Raw genomic sequence first — 11,635 nt, 5'->3', positions numbered from 1 at the left:
CAGACTTTGTCTTTCCAGACATTTCATGCCAATACAGGGGGGGATTAATATGAATTTGCCAAAATAAAGTAGAGATCTCTGTTTTTTTAATTACCTTACTCTGAATAAAATATTAATTATGATTATTTGTTTTTTTCGGGCCCCCTGTCAGTCATGGGCCCTTAGAATCATCCTAACTTTTCCCCCCTATACGGTGCCACTGACTACAACACAATCAATACGATTAAATCTGCCACAGTATTTAAGTCCTTCAGCAACTTCAAATGATTAATATACATGGAACGTAAAGACGCACGTACGTACATCACGCACGAGGAGGATTCCATGGTTGCTATGCTGGTATCCAGGTGCATCATGTTAATCACATTTTAATTTAAACAAAAACAAAATCTGAAGCAGCCACGGAAAGTATTTTCTCGACTTTCACTCGACGATTTCTGCAAATTTCATGCTTCAACTGAGATCTTCTTTCGTCCTGACGACACTTACAGACCTCCACAGACTGGAGAGAGTTCAAACTTCTGTCATGGAAAACGTAAGATCTGTGCTCCAGATATATTTCTCAATAAAAGGCCCCAAAAAAGTCACTTTAAACCTCATACGTTATTAAATATGTCTTTATATTGGTAAATAATATAAGTTTGTGCTGGAAAAAAATACTTTCATCCTGAAATATGATCATTAGACGATCTCAGGTGTTCACTGTAATGATGCACTGTCTGACCTGCAGTGCACAGTCTTTATTAAATAAGACCAACAAGAAGCTGAACATGTTTAATAATGGTTTAGTTGAGTAGCCTTCTTTTAAATAATTGAATAGACTATAGACTATCATAGAGATCAAAATATGATAAAGGTTGTTATATAATATACATCTGATACATTCAGAGCATCTGAGTGTTTCCCAGTGGGAGTTTGTTCAATTGTTAAGAAAGTTCAGTCTCAAGTTTAACTGTAAAAAAAGGCCTACTTGAACTCTGGGGCAACATTGAAATCTTTACAAAATTTATAACAAATGAAGAAATATTAACATTAAATATTACACCAGAAACAAGTACTAAAAATAAAAATATTATACATCTTTGTCAATAAATGTCTTAGGTTAATTTGATAATTCTCATTTACTGGCATCTTCTTTTAAGTTCTGTCTCTTCACATTAACTCTTACTAAATTCTTTAAATATTTCTTTGTATTTTCATATTTTAATGATAATTAATAATAATAATTTTATCTGTAGAGCACTTTTCAAAAGCAAAGTTACAAAGTGCTTTACATGGGCAGCAAAATAAAACAGGCAGTTCATAAAAACACAGAAGTCTAGATAAAGAAATAAAACCTATTTTAAAAGACATAACATTACACTAAAAGAACTCTAAAGGAGTAAAACAATTTTAAAACATATTTCTTAAGACGGTTAATATAAAATAAAATTCAGATAAAATCCAGGAAGGCTCTGCAATAAAAGAATGTTTTAAGAAAGGATTTAAAAGAGTATGTAATGTAGTAAAAGCATGACATTCATACTTTGTTTTACTTCTTCAATCCTACATATATTTTGTTGCATGATATCAGCTCATTTGTTCACTGGCTGAATATTTAAGTAATGTGATTAAAGTATTAAGAGGCAGTTTGTTCTGCTGGAAAGTGATGGATTTTTTCCTTTTCATTCATTCAGTGTTATAATGCTGCATTAACTGTTCTTGTAAAGCCTCACTCTAACGTGTGTTGATATTGTTGCTGTTGTTGTTGTTGTTGTTGCAGCAGCAGTGTGTTGATCCGGTTCAACCTCAGGACCCCGCCTCCTGTCACAGGACAGTCTCTGCACGCCGTGCAGGGAGTGACAGAAGGTCCAGAGCACGCAAACGCTGTCCATGCTGCAGAGACGAGCAGGTAACACATTTGATTTTCATATTTTAGAAACAGAAAGGTCCCAAAATATCTACAATGTAATCCTTAACAATCTTTATTAGATAATCAGGCAGACTGAACTACTATTACTGAAAGTTATAAAACATCATCTACTGTGCAGGGTGTTTGCGCCGCTTATGAAATTAAAAAATGTCGCTATGCAGCATTTATTTATCATCTTCTCGTGCCTTTAATATCTGTCAAAATGGACAGAGAGACAGTGAATGAATGTTCCCCTCCACAAACTCGTCCTCTGTGATCTCATTTCATGTTGTGTTTACTCTTGTAAGGCTGTAGAAGTTGTTGTAAAGCTTCCTGCATTCTGACATCCTCTCTTGTGTTTCTTTCTTCCTCTCATTTCAAACCCTCAGCAGCAGCACTCTGCTCCTTCTGCCCGCCCACCTCAGAAGAGGAAGAGGACCTCTGCGGCTCCTCCTTCCAGAGCTTCTGCTGAACCTCTAGTCCCGAGGCCTTGGTCCCCCATCCCACCTGATGAGCTTCCTGTGGTCTCCAGTGTGGCCCCCAGGCCTCGGTCCCCCATCCCACCTGATGAGCTTCCTGTGGTCTCCAGTGTGGCCCCCAGCCCCCGGCCCTCCACCTCCACCTCTCCACTGCAGCCTGATTCAGATCTCAGGATCCACAACCGCTCAGTGGAGGAGTATCAGCGGATCTACCATGAAGTGGTAGACGACATGCTGAAGTATGTTTGAGTAGAAAATAGAGAATCTCTCCTTTAATGATCTCCAATAGATCACTTTTCATCTCATGCGTAGCTGTGATTTCATTTCTGTTTCTTTTGCTCCTCACAGATTTAAGAGTGGCCGCCCTCGTCCCTACAGCTTAGAGCTGGGACGACGGATCAAACAGAAGCTCTGGGAACGACTGAACTGTCCAACTTTCACGGAGACAGTCGATGAAAACGGACTTGTGCATGGGGACGCGTCACATGGGGTCGGAGTCTATCCTCCTCAGTATGATGTGGACACATCAGGAGAACCGCAGCCCGAGACTCCTCTACAGAAAAGAGCCAGGAAGTAGAGCTCAGAGACTTTTTATGAGCTCAAGAAGAACAAACTGTAAATATGTAAATATGTAGTTTTAAGTTTTAAGTTTTCTTTAAGAGCCAGATAATGCAGCCTGAGCCTCCACCTGCACCACCTGACAGGATACAAACCGACCTCTAAAAACCCTTAAAAGACTTGTTTCATGCTCTGCCTCCAACCAAAGATCCACCTTAAGCCTCCTCCTGCCTGACAAAGAACCTCGTAGCCTTAACCCACCTCCACCTAAAACCACCCAGGTGAAGATCCATCCTCTGCCTCCAACCAAACAACCACCTGCTTCCTCTGTCGTCTGCCAGCAGCTTTTAACATCCAGCTGCTGCAGATTCAAAAATCACGTCGACCTCCACCTAACAATGATGATCAGCTTCAGCCGAACATCCAACATCAACCTCTGCCATTAATCTACAGACACCTCCTCCGGCAGATTAATGGCAGACAGCTGAAGCCTGAGCCTCCACCTTCAACTGTGACCAAACACCGGATTTGACCTCCTCCAACTTTGTCTTCTGCAAGATGTCTGCACCTTCACCTCCACCTGCAGACTGTGTGTAGACTCTTGCAGAAGTTGTCTCCACCGTCATAGACCTTTTGAATGCAGAGGCATCTGTTGCCTCTGCCGTTAGCCTCTCCAACCGACTGACAACTGTTGCCTCCACCTGAAGCCTCCGCCCGCAGACTGCAGGTTACACCTCCATCTGCATATCCAGGCAGAGAGCCTCACAGGCCTACAGTGTCAGAGTCCTCCAACCACAAGGGTCTGACGGAAGCCTGAACCTCCAGCTAAAGCTTCTGTCAGAGGAACTACCAACCAAGCCCCTGCTGCTGCTCCTGAAACCTCCACCTGGAGCTTCTGCCTGCTGTCTGCAGCCACTGACTCTACATGCAGACAGCTGCAGACAGTAGCAGCCAGAACCAGACCTCTACCTAATCCTCAACCTCTTACTCCCCCTGATGTTTCTTCCTCACAGCATCCGCCTTCATCCAGCCTCCTGCTCCTCTGCCTCCACCTGCAGAGGCTTCCTTCCTCTGAACTTTAAAGGTAAGAATCAGTCTGATGCACAGCTGGAGGAGATATTTACAGTAAGTGTAAATGATCCTGTAGTGGACTCAGAGTTGAGGTGGTCTGGACGTTTGGGATGAATCTTGCTTAAACAAGTTTTCTTTGTGGTTTTCTGCAGGTCCTTCTGGACTCACCAACATCCAGGCCCGTGCAGAAAGACATTCTGCTACAAGAGCTGTGCACAGAGATTTCTTCATGTCCTCCTCATCCTGCATGTTCACCTCCAACTCCTGCTCCTCTCCTGTAAGCTCCTCCTCTCTTGGACCCTTTATGTTAACAAACGTTCTCGTCTCCTCCATAAATTAGCTCCAGTAATAGCAACAAATCAGGGAACAGTTATGTAACAAACAAAATATTAGTTTAGGAGACAAAGACACTAAAATTATTATTTTTTTAAATGAAAGAAACATCATAAATGTAGTTACCTTACCAAAAACGAGTACATTTTTTTATTAAGAGATAGGGTTTATGACTTATTATATTAAAATGTAGAAAATAGGCTTTGATTCAGCTTCCAACTGAAATAATTTTAATCTAAATGCTTTAAAAACCAGAAACTTATTGAGAAAAAGCGACAGACTTAAAAAGACAAATTCTGTCATATGTTACAACCTTTTTGAATGCAGATGCATCTGTTGCCTCCACCTGAAGCCTCTGCCCGCAGACTGCAGGTTACACCTCCATCTGCATATCTAGGCAGGGAGCCTCACAGACCTACAGTGTCAGAGTCCTCCAACCACAAGGGTCTGACGGAAGCCTGAACCTCCACCTAAAGCTTCTGTCAGCTGAACTACCAACCAAGCCCCTGCTCCTGCTCCTCTGCCTCCACCTGCAGAGGCTTCCTTCCTCTGAACTTTAAAGGTAAGAATCAGTCTGATGCACAGCTAGATGAGATATTTAAGTGTAAATGATTTTGTAGTTGACTCTGAGTTGATGTGGTCTGGACTTTTGGGATGAATCTTGCTTGAACAAGTTTTCTCTGTGCACAGCTCTTGTAGCAGAATGTCCTTCTGGACTCACCAACATCAAGGCCCCCACAGAAGAACTTTCTGCTACAAGAGCTGTGCACAGAGTCATCCTCATTTCCTCCTCATCCTCCATGTTCACTTCCAACTCCTACTCCTTTCCTCTCCTGAAAGCTCATCCTCTCATGGACCCTTTAGTTTAAAAAAAACGCTCTTGTCTCCTCCATAAATTAGCTTCAATAATAAAAAACAAATCAGGGTACAGTTATGTCACAAACCAGATATTAGTTTAGGAGACAAAGACACTCAAATTATTATTTTTTAAAAAGAAAGAAATATCTTAAATGTAGTCACCTTACCAAAAATGAGAACATTTTTTATCAAGAGATAGGGTTTATGACTTATTATATTATTAAAAAGTAGAATAATAGGTTTTGATTCAGCTACCAAGTAAAATTATTTTAATCTAAATGCTTTAAAAACAGAAACTCATTGAGAAAAAATAGACTTAAAAATACAAATCCTAAACTAAAGAAGTTATAAAATCAGTCATTATGGGATGTTTGATCTTATTCTGCATGAAGTGGTTCAGGAGAAGTCAAAGACTCTCAGGAACAAGTTATGATCTCTTATTAAGATCACTCAGGACCACAAACGCTTCAAAAAATCAAATCCTCAAACATAGAAACAGCCTGCTAAGAGAAAACACCAACACAGAAATATGAGCTGATTTATTTCACCTTTATTAGATTGACCTTTTCCACAGTGAGGACTAAAGTACAATACGCTACAAATATCAACAGTGTTATTCCACATAGAGATAACAAGATATAATATAAAATAATATACATTTTAGATTGAATTACTTTTGTAAACTTAACTTTTTAAAACTCTTTCAAAATAAAATGACAAAATAAAATAATTTATATTCAAATCTCTGAAATCTATACTCTTACTCATTAAGGTTAACTTATAATGTACTTTATTAACTGTTTTATAAAGGTTATTAAATGTTAGTAAAGTTATTTTTCTACTTATTAAAATATTAAATAATAAAGATATATATTTAAATATGATGATGTGTCTCAGGTGATTAAATTGTTTCAAGATAGAACGCTCTGAAGTGTTATAATATAAATAATAATATAAAACTTGTATATTTAATTATTTGTGTAAACTCTTTAACTTTAAAAAACTCTTTCAAAATAAAATATCAAAATAAAATAATTTATTAGGTTATTAAATATTATGTAAAAAGCTGTTTTTCTACTTATTAAAATATTCAAAAATATAGATATATATTTGAATATGATGATGTGTCTCATGTGATTCATTTGTTTAAAGATAAAATGCTCAGAAATGTCTCATTTTAATAATGTGTTTATTTATCTACATATTGAAATATTTGAAATAAAGATATCAATTTTTACATCATATTGTGTCTCAAGTGATTTACTTGGTTAAGGTGATATTTTCTTTTTGTTATTGAACTTGTTTTTGTTGTTTTAAGACTTTACACAGTGATTTATATTTCCACTTCACTAAAACTCAGAGGTAAATATTGAACTTTAGACTTCACTGAATTTGTCTGAAAGCTTCAGCAGTTCACATTACAGAATTTTGAACATGTAAATGTAACACTCATTTATGAAGTGGTAATACTAATCAAAAGTATCAGATGTAGTGATAAAATACTGACAACTTTAACTTCATGTTGGTAATAAAACTTACAACAATAAGACTTTAACAGCTGGACTTATACCTTGTCTATGTACTGTCTGGAGTCGACCACTTGAAGTGCTTTTACATGACATATCACATCCACACACTGATGGTAAAGACTGCTATAAAGCACCAATCAGAGTTAACTAATCCAGCCCTGCTGGCACAACCACCAGGGGCAGTGTTTTGGGCTTCTTGTCAAAGATGTGGACCTGGGATTGAACCTCCAACCTCCCAATTGAGATTCATCCAACTCTACCACTGAGCCACAGCCGCCCACTATGGTATGAGGGGGAAATCTAAAACAAAGAGTCAAGACTCTGAAGATCGTCCTTCTTGTATTTCATATATAACCTTTGCAACAAGGTCAGCAAGGTATCACATACAGAGTACAGAGTCTGCTAAAGTAATAATATATAAATATATAAATTCAAAACACAGAGTGGAGGACATTAAAGATGTAGTTTGATACCAAACTCAAAGTCCTGTGCTAAAGCTAACTGGTAACATATATGAAGAAACAAAGTGGTCTCAGAGTTTTGAGGCAAATCCTCACATGTGACAACTGACTGATGAGTCTGCTCACACCCCGACTGTCTTTATATTTCATCTCTCTACAGCTTCCTTACTAGACATGACTGACAATCTGCCCAAAGACGACCGAAATTCACTCAAATAGCACAAGTATTCAATTTTTCCTTCTAATCATTGAGTTTCCTTTTTTATTTCTCAGTTTGATTAGTAACAACTCTGTTACCTGTTAGGTGACAAACTTTAAAATAAAGGAACTCATACAAAATACATACATTTGGATCAAATCATACACTCAGTGAAACCAGGCAACAGGAGCACCGAGCCAGAACAACACAAAAGGAATCCATGCAAAATCCAACTCTGTTCAATGTTTCCCTCCTCAATTTAAATTAAATGACTGACAATTGTTGCTTTTGCCAAAATCAAATGAATAAACCCATTTAAATTTATAGAATTTCATCAAAATAAAATGAATGTGTGAAAATGATTTAATTATTCTAATGTTGACTTCATTAAATGAAATATGTATTTATGTATGACAAAGAATAAATAAACAACCAGTCGATACAAATACACAACATCAGTGCACGCGCACCACAGACCCAGCGCGTGCCTGGGCCGGCAGCAGCTATCATCATCCGACAGAAGCAGAAAAAAGTCCAAAGAGTCCAGCTCCTACCCTGCCTCATCTTCGCTTCCTTACAGAACGTCCTCTCTCCAGAGTTCCCCGGGGATCTCCCTTTCGTTCAGCCTTCAGGCCCACTGTACCTCCAGCGCGCGCTCCTCACCTGCTCCAAGTGACCCGGTGAGGTGGATAGAGTCCTTCCGGGTGCACATGGGGAAATAGGGTTTGTTTGATTTTGCGTAGTGTCTTTACAGACGTATTTATCTAAAAAATAACGATTGTATTCATGATTTATTTTATTTATTCATGTATTAACTTAACAATCTAAGTATTTGTTTATTTGTGTATCTATCCAGGGGCGTCGCCAAGAATTCTGGGCCCCCTGAAAAGATATCTCAGTGGGCCCCATCACCACAGCCAACCCTTCAAAATATAACATTATAACAAGTGACTTGTTGAATAACTACAAGGGGGCATTATTTGGTATAATCTAACCTCATGAAGTCAAATAAAACTCCAAAAACCTACAGCTGAAGCAGTGGAAGTTAAGCATCATCTGGAGAGATTTCTAAAGCAAGGATAAGATAAGATATAAGATAAGATATACTTTATTGGTCCCCCACTGGGGAAAATTATTTTGTTAAAGCAGCTTACAATAGGGGACAGGGGAAAACAACAATGTACTAACATAGTTAAAAAATATAATCACAATTATAATAGCAATGATAAAGATAAAATAGAATAAAATTAAATAAAATATGGCAACTATTACAGATGTATACACGCTATGTACACTTCTATCTGATAAATAGATAAGTATGTTATTGCACGGATAAAATTGCACCAGGTTATTTAAAATAAAAAAAATAAAAAAGCCAATCCATCAAGTATTTATGATTTTTGGACATGAAACAATCATTGCTGGTTAAAGGTTCTTGCCAATCTTAGCAACTCTTGTTGACAAAGCCTCTCTTTGCTGATCTTGTCCTGAACTGGGGATGTTCTGAAGCGACTAATTTTATAGTCGTATCAATGGCAATTCAAATATTGACAGAAGGCAAGAAGATACGAGATGAAAAAAATCAAGAAAACAGGACAAGAAACACAAAAAAGTGAAAAAGAAAATATAATAAAAATAATAATAAAAGATAAGCAAAAAAGGAAAACAAGAACTAAAAACAAAAAAGAAAAAAGCAATTAAAAGAAAACAGGACAAAAAAATGACAGGAATAAAAGAAAAACAAGAAATAATAATAATTTAAAAAAAGATAAAAGCAATGAAGCTCTTCGCATTACCACACCTGACTTCAGCACTATATAAAAAAAAATATATGCTGGGATCATGCAGTGCTATGCACCAAGAAAATAAGTCAAATGTGTATGTACCGGTTCATATTTAGACAATTTTGAAAAGACAAGGACTGAGAATAGTAACATAAAGTGTTTTTGTTTTAGTGTCTAAAGTAGTTAAAGTAGTCTAAACCAAACTGAAATACTGAGTTATATTAACAGTTAAAGTGCTCTGATGCTCTGCTCTTTACTTGAGGAGCAGAGCTCTGAGTGGCAGACAGGGGGAGCTGTTGGACCACATTACCTCCTCTCTATGAAGGTGAGTTTGGGACTGTTTGATTGTTCATAAGCTGCAGCAGGATGTACTCAGGATCAGACTGAGCCACTGGTGAAAACACCCCAACAAACACATCATTCACTCCTATTTGACAAATGAGATAAGAAGTGTTTCAGCCCGTGTCCAATAAAACTGACCTGAACACTGCCATCTGCTGGGGTTACACAGGTCTATACCCTCTCCAGGCCTAGACATTAAGGTAACTGTTTTATGGGATCTGTTTGGCTCCCCGGTTTGATACCAGTACTCGCAGGCAGTCCAACATTTCTGTGCTATGACAATAAAGGCGTCTTTATTCTTAAAATGAGTGCTCTGGGATATTCTTGTGATTTTAAGGTAAAAAAGTTGGCCGATAAGGCCAGATGGTGGCATTCTTGACCCCAGAGTCAAATGGGAAATAACACGAGGTGGGTAGATCAACATAGATGTTAAAATATAGAAACATCAAACTATACAGCTCTCAAGACCTTAAAGTCTCAGATGATCCTAACCCACAACAACCTTCTGAACATGCAATGTAAGGTCTTATGCAAATAATATTGAGTAGGTATCTAACAGAGTAAAAACTACTATTCTCATTTATTACTGTTAATTAAGTTTCAGTGAGCCTTCCTGATATAAGGTATGGATCATTATCCAAAACCTGCCAACCAATCATTGAAGTGGTTGCAGAACAGCTATTTGCTGATCCCATATAATTCCAGTGTTATTCGTGCAGGGTTGTTAGGGACTGTGGTTGATTGCGAACCAGTGCGATACATTTTCATTGAACGCAAATATGCTTAAGGTTTAACTCTTTTGTCCAGGGGGCGTGTACATCCTGACACCTATATATCATCTGACAGGCAAGTCACAACGTCACGTGACTCTTCTGAGGAGGTCTGCAGGAAGTTTGTGTTTGAAACATGCCAAGGTGACAAGAAATCACACTGGTCTAGTTATAAGAACTGTTTAATTATAAAGAGATGTTTTTTTTAACTTGGTTTTCTATTAGTGAAGAGCATTTACTTTCATGTAAACCTTTGTGGATGAAACTAAGCATTTATATTTCATGCATTTTTATTGCTTCAAGGAAGAAACCTACAGGCTGTAAAATCTGTTTTGAAGCTGAGGTGATGCCGTTTTTATTCAGTTTGGATTTGGTTGAAATCTCTTGTTCTGACCCAGCTTGTTTTTGAGAGGGTTACACCATATAAAGATTGGTAAACATACACGTGCCTGTCATCAAAATGTCAGCTGAGGACCTCAGACAGCTTTTCATAGGGTCAGCTGCTTCTAAAAATGAGCGTGAGATCATTCTGATATTAAAGCATGAAAGTCAAAGCTGGTGTTTGTTAGGCCTTGGCAGGATGGGGGGTGATCTGAGGGCATGACGGACACATTATGAAGAGCGGCTGCATCACTGAGCTCCTTAAACAATTTCCCCTCCGCTCATTTTTAACCTGCCACACAGCCGTCATCATTTAGCCCCATAATTCCCCAAATTCACGCATAATCAAACAAATTACCCTTTATGCTAATTTCTTATGACTCAATTATGTTAAAAGCCCGGCTTGAATGACAGTCATAATTGCAGTCATAACGCAGGCAGAGATATTACGGGCGAATAATACGGTAATGGATATCAAAGGAGCAAGCTTCATCTGCCGTATAAAGACGTCGCTGAGTGGGTTAGCAGGAGTAAATAAACTCTGATGTGTATGCAGATGAGCTGTTTTGGGTCGTACAGCTCTGCTGAGACTTCACAGAGGTCAGAACAACAAACACCCTGATGAATTGAAACGGATCAGTTGTTTTAAAGCAGGTTTTTATTTCAGCTTCAGGACCTGGCTGTCTCTTGCTGTTTTCTAAGCTCTTCACACAGGGTCACTTCACACAAGCTTCCTTTCCTCCTTTTTCATTAATGGCAATGAAATTCACTCTCCAACCAGCCTTTTATTTAATCTTATAAGATTATTTTATCTTCCATCCAGAAACACAACAGGTAAACAAAAGGTTCTGTCTATTCTTGCATGCTGCTTTTTTTTTTTTTAAATAAATGTATTTTATTGGGATAAACCGTTTGAGATGAGCCATCTCGTTTTAGAGGGGGTCTCAAACATGAGAGGAGATGTCTCCAAGAAGACGTA

General features: G+C 38.1%; 1 protein-coding gene across 2 annotated transcripts; it reads left to right on the top strand.

Annotated features, from left to right (window-relative positions):
* Positions 1 to 434: 434 nt before the first annotated feature.
* On the top strand, positions 435 to 5,841 carry LOC117831349. Of its 2 annotated transcripts, none has more exons than XM_034710012.1 (7): positions 435 to 535; positions 1,763 to 1,891; positions 2,281 to 2,609; positions 2,719 to 4,012; positions 4,152 to 4,276; positions 4,660 to 4,894; positions 5,023 to 5,841. In XM_034710012.1, exons 1-4 carry the CDS (start codon positions 449 to 451, stop codon positions 2,945 to 2,947), a joined length of 774 nt encoding a protein of 257 aa, XP_034565903.1. In that variant the 5' UTR covers positions 435 to 448; the 3' UTR covers positions 2,948 to 4,012; positions 4,152 to 4,276; positions 4,660 to 4,894; positions 5,023 to 5,841. The 2 variants fall into 2 exon arrangements, with proteins under 2 accessions (XP_034565903.1, XP_034565904.1); XM_034710013.1 differs by having other exon boundaries at positions 513 to 535; positions 1,766 to 1,891.
* Positions 5,842 to 11,635: the final 5,794 nt, after the last annotated feature.

This window comes from Notolabrus celidotus, chromosome 19 (genome assembly GCF_009762535.1).
Source record: "Notolabrus celidotus isolate fNotCel1 chromosome 19, fNotCel1.pri, whole genome shotgun sequence".
Taxonomy (NCBI): Eukaryota; Metazoa; Chordata; class Actinopteri; order Labriformes; family Labridae; genus Notolabrus; species Notolabrus celidotus.
Note: the sequence above shows the minus strand (reverse complement) of the source record. Positions and strands in the feature narration are given on the sequence as shown.